Genomic DNA, 17,037 nt, shown 5'->3' on the forward strand with positions numbered 1-17,037 from the left:
GGCAAGTTACCAGACATGCCCTGGGAGATCCCCTTCAAGGAAATATGCCTCATCCTGCCCACGACGGAGGTAATGACCATTCCGAGTTACCACTAGCCTCCCACAATACACGATAACTCTTGATATACTAGGTCATAGGCGTGGTTTCGAGCCCACCGCACTGGGCACCACAACACAAGGGTAAAGCGTAAGAGTTTGCCAACACTAGCAGTGCCTCCTAGCACAGGGTTACTGAGCAGGCTCTAACTCTCCCACCGACTAGTAGCAGTAAGAGGACCACCAACACCAGCGACATCTGGCCCTAGTCTACGCACCTCTAACTCGACTCCTATATATTGAGAGGAACAGTCTACAGCGGTACTATCTATAATACTATAGTGCAAGGGGGAAGGATAGTACACCATCAAATTATGGTGGTCCTCTGCTCGGACCAACATTTGCCCAGGAGGTCGATGCCATGGTCCTTGCCCATGACTCGGACCACTACTGCAGCATTGTGGGCAAAATGCTCGATCTCCTCATCAAAACCCATCTCGACAGGCTCTCGAAAACCCACGACATTCTCTACTGCCAGAGTCTGGAACAAGCTGTCCATGTATCTAATGTCGAAAATTGCAATCAAAAGAGGCGGAGCGAAGCAGCAGCCTCACCTTTGGACAGCCTTTTTCAAGTCTACCAAAACTTCATTCGCCGATCGAGGATACTGAAAGACAACAGCTGACTGCTGCAGCAGCTCCAAAGCCTCTTCCTAGTACATGCATAGGTAGTTGCGTTTCTTTCTCCTCTGGGTACAGCCGCTTAACTGGCGGCCCATGTCCCCACAGGGGATTACACTTGGCTGGGAAATCAACGTAGGCCATGTAGGTCAGAGTCTGGGCTCCGGTGTCACCAAGAGGACCAGTCAAAAATGGGGTTACTGGCCGGATCCGAACGCCTGAGAATCTTAGGTTCACTCGAGTGGAACACAGATAAAAAGATACCCACCATGTTCAGCCTCGAGTTCCCTTATCAACCCATCATCATTCCTGAACCCCACATGATAGAAACCATCGATCAACTTTGTCGATGCCGTCATCAAACGCACGACAAGCCAGCATCCAAAGGGCCCACCCTTTGCCACCATAAACCTGATGATGACCGCATTATAGAGCAAGTCGTCATTACTACTCACCTCTCAGTTAAAGGGGCCGGAATAGAGCATGCTCCCACAGCCTCGATTGGAGCTACCAGTCTATAGGCCCGATACATCTCAGAGATGAACACTCTACGGTGTGTCTCAGTCATACCAACAAGGAGGTTGAGCTGAGGGTAGGTTGGTGACAGGACTGGGAAGACATCTAGCTGGTCATAGGGATAGTCCGGCAACCACTCCAAAAAGGCCTGAACAAGTCGGAACTTTACAGACGCATGTGCTACCCTCGTATTACCTCATTAGAAGCGTTATCAAGGAGCTGTGTATGGGTAGTGAGCTTCCCTCTAGAGGACACCGGCTTCTTCTTATCACAATATGCAGGGGGTGGCTCATTGCACAGATCGAAGCTAGACAGGCCGATGGTGGTAGGGCACTCCAACAGTAGGGCCACGGGTTGGGCTGAGATCAGGGGCATCAAAACTACGCTCCGCTGCTTATCGACATCTACCCGGCTCAGGAAGAGCTATAGTCTCGTCGGTGGCCTGGCCATTGGCCTCAGGATAGGGCGATGCCCCCGACAGTTGCTGGACTGACTTGAACGTTTTGAAGAACTTACCGGATAGTTGTATACGACCATCATCAACATTCCTCGTACGGACCTAAGAAGGACCACTTCAAGCCCACTCTTTGAAACCACGGCAGACTAGTTGGGAACAGCTACAATGCAAGTAGAATATAGACAGCCAGTAGTCCATAGAAAGATAATGAACCGTACCTGGGCTTGAATGCTCGATACCGCCTTGGACCCTCGACCGGCCCTCTTAGCCTCCGTGTGGACATCAAGTACGTCTGGTAACTGGGAGCTTATCTCATACCCACCAAAGGGCCATTCAAGAGAGTATCTGAACAGAGGCGGCACAATCGCCTTAGTCACTGGTCTGAGGGGCCTACAGCCGGAAGAATGACGAGACAGTGAGCTGCCAAGGCCAGTTCTTCATAACCCCTTGCCCAACAGGCCGGCCCCCTTCACCATAGTTCTTATTATAAAATATATGCTGCCACACCCTTCCTACCATCACTGCTAGGGCCAGAGGAGACGGATAAGGGCCAGGGTCGTCTTGGGTACAGCAACTACCACCCAAAGTACAACAGACATGCCACTTGACGCCCCTACATCCTTCTATTCTCAGCCCAGGTCCGTATAAACTCTACCGCCAACAAGTAGCTGTCAGGCAGCTCAGCCGTACCCGACCATGCACAGATAACACTACGGAGTCTACTGTAGCTCTGAGCCAACACAAGTGCCTGAAGGGGCAGTCACCACCTGCCCAGAGGTAGTACTTTCCCCCTACCACTGCACTGGCAGGGTCGTCTCGACTAACAGCCTGCTTGTTGATGAGCAGCCCTGTATTATCAGAGAGAACTTGTGATGGGTCCGCAGGGAAGGGCGTGAGCTGTAGGAAGCAGCAGTGTACTCGTACTAGACACCCTTCAGGGTCAGACCCCGGCATTGGTCGGAACCTGATAAGGGCCACCCCTGACCATACGTTGATATACTCTATAACCTACCTCACTTTAAGTACTGTGCCGGGGGTATTAGACACGTATGCCTCTGAGAGCGAGGGACCTTGGTATCGCCTCAAGAAGTGCCTAATACCATGATCATCATCAACAACAGTGGGCATTGGGCCTCTCCCAATACTATTATAATCAACAAGACATAGTGATAAAGCACGGGCCGGCCTGTAGCCTCCGTTAGTCAAAGATGCCCACTAGTGCTGTTATGCTTATTACAATAGGTCCGTAGAGAGGTCCTGTGCCATGGAGAGCTCCGTATCGTCCAAGCCATTGAGACCTTGGGAGTTGCATTCTGCTGACGTGGTGAGCTCCCCCAGGAACATATTAGACGTCCACAATACATGCGGTATCAACCATAACTACACAACAAGGCTTAGCAAGAGCCTAAAACCCTGCCCCACTACTACAGCATCAAAACCATTCTGCCACTTAGGTCGATACAGGGAATCACTATACGAGGACGTGAGACTACCTACACCACACACCATCACAGTAGCAGCAGCAGTAGTTAGAGACCTTACAGGAAGTAGGCAGGCCTAGCAGTATACGCTGACTATGGTTAGTGAACCAGGACGATATTATACCTGCCAATGCTAGTCAGTGGTAGAGGACGATATCAACAATTACTACTCGAGAGCTCCTCTATGAGCTGGTCCCGTAGGGCCTCATCAGCCGATGAGGGACTACCGCTGACAGCCGTGGCAGCAACGACCACCATGATGGCACTGAACCTATACCAAGCCCTTTCAACACAGTGAACTCAACACCATCCAGGGCACTACGACAAAGCTCTAAGGAGCAACATACATGGCAAGCGGCAACATGACCAGAGTCAACGTATTCACCATTGGCGGAAATGGGAATGTGGCTGATACAAATCCCAATCATCTACTAAATGGAACTTCATTAAGTTAATAGGATGGATAAAATGCTTTGGTTTCTTCCACCATGCCTCCCCTAGCTGTTTCCGATACCTAATAGACTCCACAATATCCTCATCATCATCATCACAGGTCTACACTCCTTACAAGGTTTCTATCACTTCCCTGAGATCATCACATTTTTCCAAGTCCTTAGGGGCCAACGCTGGCTTCGGGGCTAGCGGTATCCATTCCGGCCCATCACTCTTACTTCTCCGATCACCTACACCCCAGCGGCCTGTAATAATCACCTACAGGGTAGTACCAACCTGCCGCTTCCTCAGCCTCTATTTGTATGATGTTCCTCCTAGACAACTGTGTTGCTGCTGCCATCACTATATCACATAATATCTCAGGTTCCACCTACATCACGACACCTCCACCCCTCGATGCAAGGCCCCCAACCCTACTACCCCCTTGAGAAACTTATCCAAAGGGACATTGGGGTCGGTGGCCATCTTGGCCATGGCCCTCCTAGCCTGAGCTGTGAGCCGCAGCTCCGACTTGAGTTCAGTCTGCAGATGGCCCAACATGCGCTTCACATGTATCTGCCTCCACATCCCCACCCTGGTCCCCTCTCCCTACCATCCACCTGACGTTTAGCATACTCCGTATAGCCGTCTATAAGGATAGCCGATATAATGATCCAGAACACTACACGTTGAGGTAAGAAGACCTGATACCCATCATAAGTACAGTCTCATACACACGGCAGCCCTACCGCTAGGCATAGAGCCATCACGCCAAGCACCACTATGATATCGGTCATCCACGGCACCTTCCACGATACTATATTGCGAAACTGCTCGATCTTAGATATCACTTCAAACACCGTCATTTGTATCTGCACCATCATGCCCCCTAGTCCTCCCTCACTACTATATACTACTTTCGAGCCTTCCTCCATGACCTTCCTATACTTAGCCAACAACCCAGCACTGCTATTCTCACCATTATCCGAGTCGTCATAGGCCTGGTCCCGATCCTCTGTCCCCTCCGAAAGCTCATGGAGGGTCAGCTCGACCTGTCATACCACAACAGCTAGACCTAGCCGAACACTATAACCCTACATCAGCACTAGTAGCTTCCCCAACAAGGACTCCTTTCCATAGCCTCCGGCGTACCCAATGCTTATGCACTTGAAATGAGGAGTCCCATTTCACTCCTTCTCGAGAGAACGACTTAGCATATCTTCCAAAGAAGATCGTCAACCCCCCCAAGACCCTTGCGTTACTGCCAGCCAAAGTGGTCACACTCCTTCCGCTGCACATGTATTCTCCAGGAGTATCTAAGACCAGGCTCTGACGGGACATAGGAGTGCCTCCATTACTTAACGCCGCCTATGATGGTTGAAGGCGCCCCTATGAGTGGTATTAGCTCAGTCATATTGTCAGGTGGGCATTCGTCTGAAAAATACTACCACGATTTCCATCTGGGCCAAACCTACACCAGCGTGCCTCCCCTCCCTTTAGATATTCATGAGAAAAGGTCTTCAACGCTCCTCCAAAGCCGTGTATAACTACATCAAGCAATTACCATATCCACCCAGACAGCCCACCCCTACCCTGGGCAGCAGCATCATAGCCCATATTGGCAACCCCAGCTGCCCCTGTATCTCCTCTACGACTAAATCGGAATGGTGGGGCCGTCACCTTGCGTCGTTCACACTCGTATACATGTATACAACTAACACGAGCAACCCCGATTCAGTATCTACCTATCACCACCAACTCACATCTCCTCCCCAGTATCATCGTCATCCCCATCAGAGTCCTCTCCAGTGCCAGCAGGAGCAGTACCACTACGACCACTATCACTGCTAGTGTCGAAGACATATCGCCCACTCACTTAACCACCGATCCACGACGAGATGTGCTCAGCGTCGACATCCTAGACCGTCCTGTATCCACTACCAAAGACAACAGCTACGAGTTAGGCACTGGTTCCCTTCCGACCACCTCTAGCTGTGCGTTGGCTATACTGCCCATTACGACCTCCCTGGTCCAGAGCGTGCCTCCAGTCAAAGTCATCCTTCGCTAGGAAAGTGAGTCCAAGAGGGCGAAGGTACCTAATGGAGGCTATAGTCCCCTTCAGAGGTACTCGAACCTACTTATTGTAGAAACGATGGTATTGTGGATGAGCCCGTAGTACGGCATACAAGACCCCGCTCAGAATCAGGCACAGTAACCAGTCAGTGAGGAAGAGCACACTCACAGTATACACCACATAGAAGCGTACCGTGCCTACTACACGATAACAGCATGCTGCTCTACTATCACTAATGCTACACTTAGGCTTTCGCCACTGCAGTATATCCACTATACCAGCCAACCACGGCTTGCATACTACCATGAAATGCTTCAACCTGCCGACCAATAACCACCGACCAACAGACCCGACTAGGACCACCTCTGGACTTGCAATTTGAACATGTCCAGGCTGAACTCTGGACGGTGAGTAATACACACATTCCTCGATCGTCCAGATGATATGCAAAACAACTACAACATAAGAAAAGTTACTAAACCTGCCCTAAGGGGCCTCCACAGGCGAGCCTACCTGTGTCCACCGCTGTGTCTTATAATATGTGCGGACCAGCAACTCCCCTCTATCCAGCTTATCCGTTACTTTAGGCTTCTCACTCCTAAGCTTCAGCTTCCATACTAATGTGGTGTTTTGCCTATGAAGATACATACGGCAACTACACTGTGTATTAGGGCTACTTGAGGGCATGCAAGGGGAGCGTCGCCACGCCAAGGAGATCGTCAGCCGACAGCTCATCCTCATCATACACGTAAAATGATAATGACCAGGAGGGATCATCGTGGAAGACGGGCAGTTGTAGTATCTACATTGTAGTGGGCCTATTCCGTATCTTTACTGGTTGAACCTAAGATACTACCTGTCGAAATTCAGGATTGAGCTCCTCGTACACTGTCCGTGTGCTACATTGTCGATTATCAAATTCCACCACGACGTAAGGGTCCGAATTACCACCCCAGTCAGCCGCCAACTAATCATCGATTTTCCCCCTCTCACAGGTACCACACCCTTACCAAATTCTTAGCTGATATCACATCCACCAATATAAGGCCACATAACCTCAGCCCAGGCTGAGTTGTGCATCGTGGAGCCCCCTGACAGGCGAAGCGATGCTCCACTCAATACCACACCATCCTATACTCCATTGCCCCCCTCCTCTTTCGTAGGCTGAATATGTACCCCAGAAGCAGCTGCTGACATAGCTAGAGGTAGGCGGTCGAAGTACCTAACAATGATTCCCTAATAGTAACCAACTACCATTACCATCGCTACTACTTCCATGACGTAGCTCTGATGAAGGCCCTTATCCACTGAGGTCTGTCTTCACTACGAGGGCTAGCGAATACCAACGGCTCGATCTTCAAACCTGACCATTCACCCTCATCATACGCCGTGAGTACAGAGGAGGCCCCACCGGGTCTTTTAGCAAGATATACTGTGAACATGGACATCGCCCTACTCTTCCTGCTCCTCCTACCTGTCCCCAACACCAATGACTGACCAAACACCCAGAGTTAGAAGTGCTCATATCCAATAGGTACTCACAGAGACCCCATCCTTTTCATCACCAACAGGAAGGTCTTCCCCCCGAGGGCATGCCTCAGCCGCCACTATAGTTGCCCCCGCCAGGCATCGAACCTGCGACCACCACCATGACCATTCTGCACCACACCATCCCCCTGTTACACTAGCAAGCTGATGCTCCTTAACATCGCCAAGCTTAAACCATGAAACCACACCCCCTCTAACCTCCACCCATCGTCTACTGAATATGCCCGTCCTAGGTCGCCTCTTGAACCTGTCCACACCCCGTTCCCTCACGACTACCACAACCACTACTATTACAATGTACCACTCTTAATAAGCCCCGAGGGAGGCGTTAATATCGTTAGGTCCACTGTGGCCTCCTGCTGCTCCTGCTGAGGTGATACTTGTACAGCAGACCTAGCTGACAGCAATGTCGTGAGGTTCGACGAGTAACTGGTCATCATCCCACAAGGTTGCTGATAATGATGGGTATCCTCCCAACTGTGTTAAACTCAACTACATTATCATCCCAAGTCGAGTCCTGGAGTCGACTTGAACAAACAGCACTTAATAATTGCTATATACTTAGTAGCGGCCTTCAGCCCTGCACTGTAATAATAATGACGAGGATACAGAAATACAGAAAAATATCAAATGGTTCGCAGACACCCTTGTTGCTTTGAGTGAGACGTTATGGGACAGTACTTCTATGCAACGCTTGAGCTGCACCAGCTGAACAATTCCTCAAAACTGGAGAGGAAGATGAGGAGGATAACTACTCAGCCTTCCACTGCATGCTTAACACCTTCACTACAGTTCAGAATACTCATCATTAACTTTACTATAGCTACGATAAGCATGCCGTTTCCCACAGAAAGTACCCAACCAGAATGTGATAAGACAAGCTGTTATTGTTACCACCAGTGTAGTCAGGAAACTGGGACCAGAAGCAGGAGTCGGAAGAGGCGATAGGAGTACCTACAATTCACTACGCTCACAGTCACCTCAACAAGCCACCCCTACCCCATCCCTCGCGGCCTCATATGCCTCCTTGCCTGCTGGTCTAACATAGTGGTCCCCAGGCTTGTAAAAATCATCAGAAAAACCTATCATCCTCATGTACCACTCTGGTTGAGGAAGACTTCCCTGGAAGTCCATACGACCATTGGGGAAGTTGTAATACCCATCATTATACCGAACCTGTCATCACTATAGGGACCCAACAAATCTCTACCCCTCCTCACGATGAGCTCATCTGCCAGCTTCCACCACTCCTCAGTGACGCGTCTCTGTACCCTCAACTGTAGACTGTTCAGCAGCTTAGTCTGCTCCTCAGGGTCACTTAACTTAGCCGCCTCTTGCTCCACACGGTCAGCCTCTGCCAGTACCCACCTGCCCCCAAACATGAGCCCATCACCACCGTTCCTCCCCCCCAGGGCCTCACCTCTGGAGCTCGTCCCGCTTTGGGTACACCATCTCCTGGCTCATATTCTGATAGTTGATATCCATCCAGTTAGCAACAAAGTCAAATGCCCAAAAAGCTGTAGAACGGTTGAAGACCTACAAGAACCCTCTTCCCCTCATACACCACTACACACCTCCCTACCTGCAACGCCGGACCATACTGTGTGCCAAAGCTAGGATCTACAGCGTTCGCTTGTGAGTAGAAGGGCACAAAAACTGAGGTCGCTGGGGCATCCAAGGCGTACCAAACCTACCCCAACCGTGAATAAAATGGCCAAGTCAAAGCACTACCTTAGGGAAGGGCTTCTGGCTAGTAGCGACCATGGTATAGCTTGTCCGATGTAGGGATATGGCTCGAGGGATCTCCCCCTTCACCTTCTTCATCAAAACCCCACTGACCTCATAATTGGGGTTACCGTACATGCCTGAAGTAGGCGTAGAATCTTCCCCATCTCGTCGTTGCCGCCCCTACTACTCACCCGCTAGGATTCCCTTGGTCATGTCGAACTCGGTGCCCTCATAATGGTCACGATGGAGATCAAAAATTTCATTGATACTCACTGGCTTATCAACCGGCACGGAAAATGGGTAGTCGAGAGGGTTCTCGTTGTTAGGTACCTAACGTTGAGTAAATGCAAGATGACCAAGTCAAAACGCGACGGGGCCAACCTACCTTCTGTGAAGGTGCAACCCTGTCAAAAACTCTCCATTGCCTTAGCGAAGCGTAGCGCGGGAGAGGGAGGGGACTTCCTACAACTCTGGCCCAGTCGAATGTGCCTTTACCTAAACACTATCGCCTACAACAGCCATCGCGAGCCCAGTATCAATACCCTACCATCCCATAAACCAATGTCTCTAGTCTTCTCAAAGAGGCCTTCCGAGTAAATGAACTCATCAGGAGCATTCTTCTTCACTTCCTTAATAATAGCATTATTGGCTATCACCGCGACATGGTCGTCTGGTACCTACATGTGGGGTACAACCACTTCATAATGTAGGGCACTCACCCTCTGGGCCACCCAAAAGGCCCCCTTCTTGCCATCACCCTGAATCTCGAATACCCATGCCTCAGTGTCATCAATGATGGTGATACCCTCAGCAGACCCGTATCTGATACCATACATACCTCCCCTCAGCCTCCTCCCAGCCCACTATTACTCCTCCCCAGCAAAGCCATACTCTTCGGCCAAAGTCCCTATCTTTTTGATAGCACAACGAGCCGTCTCGCAGCGTTCCATAGCGACGGCCATCAGAGGGGCAATGGTAAAAAGAGCCGTGCCTGATGAAGGGACCACCGTAAAAGCCCCTGCATTCATACCACACTCACCGTTTTTCCCAGTAATCTCATCCTTAAGGAAGACCTCCTGGACGCCTAAGGACTTCCTTTCAGCCGTGGTACTCTCACCAATCGCTAGACCCTACATCATACTCCGCTACGATCCGGCCCCACAGGTAGTCCTCCCACTCACTTTAGAGTTGATGAGAGGATATGACGACTCCCACAGTGCATGGGTCGGCCCTTCGCTCGGTATATACCCCAAAGCTCTGGACTCATTTTGACCTAAACAACTACTATCGCCATTACGATCTCCAACCCCCTTCTTACCCGGCAGAGGTTCGTATATGGCCGCTCTACCCTTGGTTACAACCCTAGGGTAGAGCGACTGGATATTATCAAAAACTGGTCTCGGGGAAGTCCCATCACCACGTGGGATGTATGCCATACGATTGTCGCAGTTGTTGCAGTCGTTAGCATGAGTCGCCACCGGGTACCCAAATGTAGTGGCCTTACGACCAAAGATCATACTTGTGCACTTGTCGCTGTTGCTATCGAGATATTCAGCACGTCTAAAACAAGATGATTTACTCGAGCGGAGGGAGCCTCAATCTTATTACTTCAGGGCCTCGGGGTCAACGTCTGAAGACGCATTAGCGAGGCTTCCGACAGTAGCCATTGCCACAGCTGCAAAAAGCAGGAGGGCAAGGCGGCGACGGGAAAATGTCATAACGATAAGAAAAAAGTTCTTTCCTACTGACGGTGACGCCTAGTGATGCCCTCAGATATGCACGCATGCCCAAGCCCGAGCCCGTGTCAGTGACCACGAACAAGAAGCCAATAGAGAACAATCAGATAGCGAAGAATCCACAATGGCAAAAGGCCGTAATTACCATCCTAACACATTCCAGTGAGACGTACATACAGGTGGAGGATGCTCTAGAAAACAGCGCATTGCAAATCTCGCTCGCCCAGACTGAGCGCAAGATGTCTAAGCTTTTGACTCCATACCACGATCGTTGCAGTTCCTCGTCTCCACCTGTGATCTACAACACCTCCACGAGAGTACTGATGATGGTGGTATCGAATTATAGCGTTATGATGATAGTAGTAGCAGGAGAATGATATAATACTGGAGAAAGCGCATAACTCTACACTCAGTCACTGCTATACCGACCGATGTACTTCTCCACCTTTTCCTCATCAAAGCCTTCAGCCTCCATCCATGACAACACCCATTCATACCGCACCCCCGTCTTCTCCTGTAAGGCCTGTATTGCCTCCACCCTCTCCTGCGTCCTTCCTACATTACCAATGTAAGCATACACCCTCATAACCACACTCTGTGGCACCTCTAGCTCCTCCGCGACCTCCCTCAACGCCCGTGCTATCTCCATCGTCCTCCTAGATGACCCCTCCTCCCATTCCAGTATGTCAGCCACCCACTGTGCTTTAAAATCGTTTTCCGTTTCCACTCGCTCCATAAAGGCTATCAGCTCATTAGCTCGAGGGACAAAGTCACTCTCGCTCCTATAGGGCCGCTTCTGGGTCCTCTTCCCCAGGCCAGGTACCAGAGTTGACTTCGACCGTCCACAGTGATTTCCATCTTCCCCCCTACGCAAGGGCACTCCAGATTCCAAGGGCTCATGCCGAGCCCCTGGGCCTCCTCCCTCCCCCACCATCCCCTCTGGTGGTGTATCGCATATGATACTCTCATACGTGCTACTAGAAGAGAAGGAGGCTGATGACGCCTCCTGTCGATCCTCTTCAGTCCTCAGTTTTATCACTGGCTCCTCAGCATCGACAAACACCGACCCTTCCCACAGCTCGTCGCTCGTACCCGCCCCACTTTGCTGACTATCACCACCACTCGCCTGTCCTCTGGCCCTCCGGGGCTGCCTCTCCTCGACAACAGTACTGCGTGCTGATTCAACACTAACATCATCCTCTCTGAAGGACAAGAAGGACTCACTCAGTCGTCTGCTATCGAATGGCATCACAGGTGCCTCTGACCCCCGACGCCTCTTAGCCGCCGGCCTCCCCCTCCTTTCTCGCTCAGGGATGCCCCTCCCATGATCCCCCTCCCTCTGCCCTATACCCTGGCTAGACCCGCCTACCACAGCCCCACTGCTATTGGTACTGCTACTTTCCGCTGTATTAGTCGCAGCCCTCCTCGCCCTTTTCTTTTCCTCCGCAAGACGAGCAGCAAACTCCTGATACCGCGGCTCGATGAACTTCATCCATCTAGTCCGCATACTCTCGTGAGTATGGGGAGCAGCTATATCTAAAATCCACATCACTTGATAGGTAGTTACTACCACCCTACCCTTGGCCTCAGCCTCCATCCATATCTTATTCCCCCTCACTGGCACAGTCTTCCCCTTCCTAGTGTACTCTGGTATCTTATTCACAATAAAGCAGAATATAGCAAAGTCGTCCTCCTCAGTATAGTTGGTATGGGCAGCATGGCGTCTAGAAGGGAAGCTGACTTTGTATGCTAGTGGTATAGGGTCCGAAGGCGTGACCTGACAAACGTCGCCCTACCACCCTCGACAAGGACCATCTCCTCACCACATAGTCACTGCACCTCTCCAGGACTCCAGCTGCTACCGAGTTTGTTATGAACCTTACGTCCACTGCCATGCCCTACACACAAGTATGGAACCCCCATCATCATAGCATCGACCACCTTGAAGCCATGAGCATCCTTGATCTGCCCAGGGTCGAGGAGGACCATGTCCTGTTCAGAAGTCCCCCTATCACCAGCCTGGGACAGAGTCCACATGCCCCATTGTCCACAATGGAGTACTCACCCGTCTCAACTTCTCCTTACCAGCATTATCAACAAGCAGCTTCCTTATTCGGCCCCGGTCGTTGAGGCCCGGTGGAAGGATGAACTCGAAATTTTTGAACATAACAAGGTAGTGGGATGAGAGTGCGGAACTGCCTTGCCATGAACACATCAGCCTACCCCCAGGAAATAGATAATGCTGGTCTAGTATATTATCCACCAGAGCATTCAATGGTCCAGTTTGGGTTTCGAGTGTCCCTAAGCCTCACTGCATCCCCACGTTGTGAGCCCAACATGAGCTGATGATTTCTAGTCAAGTTATGATCAGTGATGCCGCGTCCAACTACCGTCACCAACACTAATGGGAAATTCCCAACCGAGACTCTCTAGCGGGGAGTCACCCCCTAAGCGTGAGAGTCACGACTAGCGGCCCTTCCGACCAATGTAACCTGTTCCAACACTAATGCAACCATCTGCAGTGAAACTCAATATTAACGCGATAGTAATGTACTCAGAATCTGAACTCATTTTTTATCTTCCAAAGGGGTATTGACGAACTTATGGAAAGTCTTAGCTGCCGATGGTCCCTACAACACCAACATCAGGGCAAACACCAGCAGTAGCCTACCATCAGCTCAGTCATCGTGTCACGGTCCAACTTCACCAACTTCTTCAGAGTGTTCGCCTTAGGGGAGTTGCGCAGAACAGTTAGAATGTGCGGCGTGATACCAGGGCAACTGACAGACATTGGTCGTACCAAAAGAAGAGAGGAGGACTCACTTGAGGAGTATCTCTGAAGCTGAGGTCCTTGTCGAGGCCGGATTAGCGCTCCGTGCCTTCTTTGATGCCAGGTCCTCCTGACTGCTGGGGCCAGACTCAGTACCAGCAGTAGTAGTCGAGCCTTCTATCGTGTCATCAGGAACACTGCCCTCCACCCGCTTCTTCATAGCCTCTACTGGGTCGGGCTGCTGTACCGCCCTCACCTGAAGGGCTTGCAACTACCCAAACCACACCATCACCTCTTCACACCTTCAAAGCTACAAACAGATTAGCAGTACTCCTGTCCGACAGGGACCACATAAGGCGAAGGCTAGGGAAGTGCAGGACAAGGGCAACTGAGGAGGGTCACATATAGATGGTATCGGCCCCCTTGAGCGCCCCACGGGTACCCAGCCTAGATATCGTGTCACTGTCGCTGATCCTAGCAGAGTTACCCTTCATCAGAGCACCAGCCTCCGTCTCCTGCACCTCCACCAAAAGGCAAGGGGCACGGTAATTGAAGGACATACTCACCGCCTGGCGGTACCTAGAGGATAGCTGAATACCCCAAGGGCAACAGCAGGAGGAAGCTCTCACAGTCGACCACTGCCCAGGCTTCCTATGAGGTCCGGAAGGGCCTTTCTCTCGATACATATGTCTCGAGAAAGGATAAAGTCCCCAACTGGGAGGGTATACTGCCAGACATGCGTTGAAGACAAACAAGCAATGGAACAATTCCTCACCGGTAGCAACGTGAGGCCCTTCCGATGCAGCTCCAATGGGAGGTTGCTCCTCAGCTCTCTGACGTCCACAAGGACCGTCTGTCGCATTTCCCCCTCTCTTTTCCTCTTCCGACCCCCTGCCCGTGATGACGATGCTGCTGCTGCCCCTCCAACTGGGGTCTACCAACAAGTGTGATACACTATGCTATCATATAGCCCACCATTAGCGGTTGCCACTCATCCTTTGGCTTGGACGTCGACACACTCTTCTCCATGCTGATGAGGTCATGGAAGGCCTGCTGCTCCTGCACCCCCGACTGGGACAGTCGACGGGACTCATGGGAGTTCATCACTTGAATTATCACAGTGTGTACCAGAGGCTCTGATAAGAATACTCCCGAAGAGGCTTTTACCAACCATCAACTCTCTCACCTCCCCTTCCCTTCATATGAGAGGTGTATCGCTCCGCCACCCTTATCGGTAGTATCGTCGGGGCATCGTATAAGATAACGACGTTGGGTTGGAACTCCGCCAGACGGGTGCTCATGTAGCCATCTCCCTTGAAGGCGTCCACGACATTCACCATAACACTAACGATACCAACTCCTCCTCTTCCTCCTTGGTGCATGGCTTACTTGATGCTCCCTTTCACAGGTTCTCCCTGCTCAGTAGTCCCAATGACCACATCCCTTAGGCCCTCTAGGGACCGGCTGCATACATTAGCACAACGGTCAGACATATTGTAGAGCTCCTCCTTAAGATGAGTAGCCTCTGTCGAGTGTATGCCTGCAGTAACGACTCAGTGCACCCATTCACGACCGATGCAGAATACTATGCCCACCTAGGGCCGATCCAGCGACCTTGGGCTTGAAGTAATCATTACTGCGCACCTCATAAAGGAAGCTCTGGAAAGACTGTAGGAGGGCCGCTTCCGGACCTATACGCCATAGGCCACAAGCCTCGGTCTATCACCTACCTCGATCCACGAGGGCTTTAGTCATGTACGATGAGGTCTGAGCATGGGTAACCACCGTTATCCTTATCTCTGCCGAACTGTATGATGGCAATGGAGAGACATTCTGCTGCTGCTCCTTGAGATGTCGAATGGCTAAGACATCGAGTTGAAGGGGCAGGAGTGGATAGGATGACCTTCATCATTGATGGCCTTCTGGAGCATGGCCCACTTGGGAGGTGGATCGATATGTAGATGGAGACCTCTGGCGTCGATGTTGTATCTATCACGGTAGTAGTGAGGCGACCCATAGACAGGGCTACTCGGCACTGAGACGCATTATAGGGCAGTTGAATACGACGCACGTCCGAGCATATAAGGGATATGATAGCCTACAGTCTCTGGCGTGCTTGGCTGATCAGTTGGTGTGTAGCTCCAGCGTTGACCCAGGGGGAATCAGGATGGGCCGATATACTCTCCAGTAGAGACACGAAGAACTGACAACAAACCGTCTGTGATGATACTAGCATAGAGGAATACTCACCGCAGTTGCATCCCCTGACCTCAGCTTATGTGCGAGCTTCTCCAACGCATCAGCGTCTCGGATCATGTTCTGTGTCCGTCGGCCCAACTGGTCCCATACCTACCATGACCTCAGCCCCTACGCCCCCTCATGGTCACTACCATGGACAGCTGGGAACGCAACGTAAACCAGTTGTCGATGACTGCTAGGCCACGTAGTGATCCTTTAGGTAGGCCTTGAGGGAAGATGACTATACCTGACCCCAGCAACAGCATCGGAGATCAGTCCACTAGTCAGTGCTGTTGGTCACCAGCGTCGATGATGCCCTTGCTTTTGCTTATGTCCTCGAAGTTCGCCTCCAGTATAGTATTCAGCGTCTTCTCAGCCTCCGCGATTTGGGCAGGGAGTGGTACTACAAGAGACACACTGTCTCCTAGCAAGCCATACAAGGGCATACTGCTCAAGACCCTAACCCCAGAGGGAGCAGCAACATTAGCATCCCCTTCGGATGGCTTGAAGGTATCCATAACCTCACTCCTGAACCGCGGTACCAGCACTATCGAGGTGGAGCCTATCTGCAGCTCCCGAAGGAGACCTACCACAGAGATTAGTACCGAGTAGGGCAGCCCCCAGATTGCTGCTACTCTCGACATTCATGAGGGTCCTGCATCTGATGGGGTTGTCAGTGAAGGCCGCAATGAAGCCCCTGCCCTTCTGTTTCCTCTCCCGATACAGCTCACATGCGAACTGTTCACAATGGGAGCTGCCGTGGGCGTTGAGGACCACCACCCCCGCCACTATCTCTGTGGTGAGTCTATTCGTGAGTAAATCGGTTACCAGTATTCGACTAGTTATTGACAAACACCCTCCTGCTAAGTACCTAAGGGACGGAGACTACGACAACGCTACAGCCCTAATGGGCCCACATCTCGTCCCTCTGCGCTGGTGCGACATCGGCCGTGACAGGAGTAGCTCCAATGCACTCTGCCTCTCCTTCCCGGGCATTCATGATGAGGATCAGTGGCTCTCCAACAGGGCGACACGCTTGGAGTCGTCTCAGCAACGCTGACACCTACCCACCACAGTAGAACAAAACTACCGCGCGCCACAGAATTGCCCTCACCAGCTCGCACACACCCAAGCCTTGGCCCATGACCACCAAGGCCCCTCCGCCTGCCCTCAGCTTGCTCTCTATATGCTCGGCAATACGGTGGTGATAGGACAGTGGTAGAAGGGCGATGTGCTTGCCAGATGAATCAGGTGATGGGGAGGGGGAAGGGCCGGCTGCTGTCGACATGGCATCAGTGGGAACTATCCTGCAACACTCAGCGGGAGTAGGGTAACTCAGTG

The 17,037-nt window shown here is 51.5% G+C and overlaps 4 protein-coding genes across 4 annotated transcripts in view; 1 reads left to right on the forward strand and 3 right to left on the reverse strand.

The window, feature by feature from the left end:
- Window positions 1–10,670, reverse strand: part of Pmar_PMAR017637 (hypothetical protein) — a gene marked incomplete at both ends in the record, with an annotated part of 13,662 nt that extends 2,992 nt beyond the window's left edge. The window contains 59 exons of the mRNA XM_002776722.1: window positions 11–54; window positions 488–599; window positions 651–703; window positions 756–934; window positions 985–1,127; window positions 1,172–1,380; window positions 1,428–1,591; window positions 1,641–1,791; window positions 1,908–2,034; window positions 2,084–2,263; window positions 2,307–2,437; window positions 2,485–2,653; window positions 2,702–2,782; window positions 2,927–3,069; window positions 3,118–3,182; window positions 3,232–3,294; window positions 3,341–3,441; window positions 3,613–3,684; window positions 3,739–3,853; window positions 3,900–3,993; window positions 4,044–4,178; window positions 4,223–4,306; window positions 4,352–4,474; window positions 4,520–4,654; window positions 4,701–4,821; window positions 4,961–5,036; window positions 5,078–5,149; window positions 5,195–5,316; window positions 5,366–5,431; window positions 5,479–5,530; window positions 5,589–5,698; window positions 5,741–5,873; window positions 5,919–5,995; window positions 6,040–6,131; window positions 6,190–6,310; window positions 6,354–6,478; window positions 6,533–6,643; window positions 6,687–6,767; window positions 6,814–6,898; window positions 6,949–7,039; window positions 7,088–7,169; window positions 7,219–7,311; window positions 7,360–7,471; window positions 7,519–7,617; window positions 8,015–8,178; window positions 8,224–8,400; window positions 8,445–8,592; window positions 8,645–8,760; window positions 8,807–8,914; window positions 8,956–9,089; window positions 9,144–9,282; window positions 9,338–9,447; window positions 9,500–9,629; window positions 9,672–9,774; window positions 9,823–9,943; window positions 9,992–10,082; window positions 10,134–10,225; window positions 10,271–10,512; window positions 10,561–10,670. Coding sequence (XP_002776768.1) covers window positions 11–54; window positions 488–599; window positions 651–703; window positions 756–934; window positions 985–1,127; window positions 1,172–1,380; window positions 1,428–1,591; window positions 1,641–1,791; window positions 1,908–2,034; window positions 2,084–2,263; window positions 2,307–2,437; window positions 2,485–2,653; window positions 2,702–2,782; window positions 2,927–3,069; window positions 3,118–3,182; window positions 3,232–3,294; window positions 3,341–3,441; window positions 3,613–3,684; window positions 3,739–3,853; window positions 3,900–3,993; window positions 4,044–4,178; window positions 4,223–4,306; window positions 4,352–4,474; window positions 4,520–4,654; window positions 4,701–4,821; window positions 4,961–5,036; window positions 5,078–5,149; window positions 5,195–5,316; window positions 5,366–5,431; window positions 5,479–5,530; window positions 5,589–5,698; window positions 5,741–5,873; window positions 5,919–5,995; window positions 6,040–6,131; window positions 6,190–6,310; window positions 6,354–6,478; window positions 6,533–6,643; window positions 6,687–6,767; window positions 6,814–6,898; window positions 6,949–7,039; window positions 7,088–7,169; window positions 7,219–7,311; window positions 7,360–7,471; window positions 7,519–7,617; window positions 8,015–8,178; window positions 8,224–8,400; window positions 8,445–8,592; window positions 8,645–8,760; window positions 8,807–8,914; window positions 8,956–9,089; window positions 9,144–9,282; window positions 9,338–9,447; window positions 9,500–9,629; window positions 9,672–9,774; window positions 9,823–9,943; window positions 9,992–10,082; window positions 10,134–10,225; window positions 10,271–10,512; window positions 10,561–10,670 — 6,779 coding nt within the window. The remainder of the gene's footprint in view (window positions 1–10; window positions 55–487; window positions 600–650; window positions 704–755; window positions 935–984; window positions 1,128–1,171; window positions 1,381–1,427; window positions 1,592–1,640; window positions 1,792–1,907; window positions 2,035–2,083; window positions 2,264–2,306; window positions 2,438–2,484; window positions 2,654–2,701; window positions 2,783–2,926; window positions 3,070–3,117; window positions 3,183–3,231; window positions 3,295–3,340; window positions 3,442–3,612; window positions 3,685–3,738; window positions 3,854–3,899; window positions 3,994–4,043; window positions 4,179–4,222; window positions 4,307–4,351; window positions 4,475–4,519; window positions 4,655–4,700; window positions 4,822–4,960; window positions 5,037–5,077; window positions 5,150–5,194; window positions 5,317–5,365; window positions 5,432–5,478; window positions 5,531–5,588; window positions 5,699–5,740; window positions 5,874–5,918; window positions 5,996–6,039; window positions 6,132–6,189; window positions 6,311–6,353; window positions 6,479–6,532; window positions 6,644–6,686; window positions 6,768–6,813; window positions 6,899–6,948; window positions 7,040–7,087; window positions 7,170–7,218; window positions 7,312–7,359; window positions 7,472–7,518; window positions 7,618–8,014; window positions 8,179–8,223; window positions 8,401–8,444; window positions 8,593–8,644; window positions 8,761–8,806; window positions 8,915–8,955; window positions 9,090–9,143; window positions 9,283–9,337; window positions 9,448–9,499; window positions 9,630–9,671; window positions 9,775–9,822; window positions 9,944–9,991; window positions 10,083–10,133; window positions 10,226–10,270; window positions 10,513–10,560) is intronic.
- Window positions 10,671–10,735: 65 nt separating this feature from the next.
- Window positions 10,736–11,034, forward strand: Pmar_PMAR017638 (hypothetical protein; the record flags this gene model as incomplete). The annotated part of the gene is made up of 2 exons (XM_002776723.1): window positions 10,736–10,825; window positions 10,966–11,034. 2 exons carry the CDS (start codon window positions 10,736–10,738, stop codon window positions 11,032–11,034), a joined length of 159 nt encoding a protein of 52 aa, XP_002776769.1.
- A 63-nt stretch (window positions 11,035–11,097) lies between these two features.
- Pmar_PMAR017639 (hypothetical protein) lies at window positions 11,098–12,855 on the reverse strand (the record flags this gene model as incomplete). Its single annotated transcript, XM_002776724.1, has 6 exons — window positions 11,098–12,053; window positions 12,087–12,224; window positions 12,267–12,465; window positions 12,512–12,586; window positions 12,630–12,707; window positions 12,754–12,855. 6 exons carry the CDS (start codon window positions 12,853–12,855, stop codon window positions 11,098–11,100), a joined length of 1,548 nt encoding a protein of 515 aa, XP_002776770.1.
- A 352-nt stretch (window positions 12,856–13,207) lies between these two features.
- Pmar_PMAR017640 (dna repair endonuclease xp-f / mei-9 / rad1, putative) lies at window positions 13,208–16,984 on the reverse strand (the record flags this gene model as incomplete). The annotated part of the gene is made up of 21 exons (XM_002776725.1): window positions 13,208–13,318; window positions 13,360–13,468; window positions 13,512–13,714; window positions 13,761–13,846; window positions 13,901–14,037; window positions 14,088–14,185; window positions 14,234–14,392; window positions 14,434–14,594; window positions 14,645–14,802; window positions 14,848–14,998; window positions 15,054–15,149; window positions 15,189–15,320; window positions 15,362–15,447; window positions 15,561–15,661; window positions 15,709–15,807; window positions 15,849–15,943; window positions 15,998–16,099; window positions 16,145–16,282; window positions 16,332–16,567; window positions 16,614–16,759; window positions 16,811–16,984. The coding sequence occupies 21 exons, from the start codon at window positions 16,982–16,984 to the stop codon at window positions 13,256–13,258; spliced, it is 2,730 nt and encodes a 909-aa protein (XP_002776771.1). The 3' UTR covers window positions 13,208–13,255.
- Between the last annotated feature and the right edge of the window lie 53 nt (window positions 16,985–17,037).

The sequence above is a fragment of the Perkinsus marinus genome (genome assembly GCF_000006405.1).
Source record: "Perkinsus marinus ATCC 50983 genomic scaffold scf_1104296953018, whole genome shotgun sequence".
Classification (NCBI taxonomy): Eukaryota; Perkinsozoa; order Perkinsida; family Perkinsidae; genus Perkinsus; species Perkinsus marinus.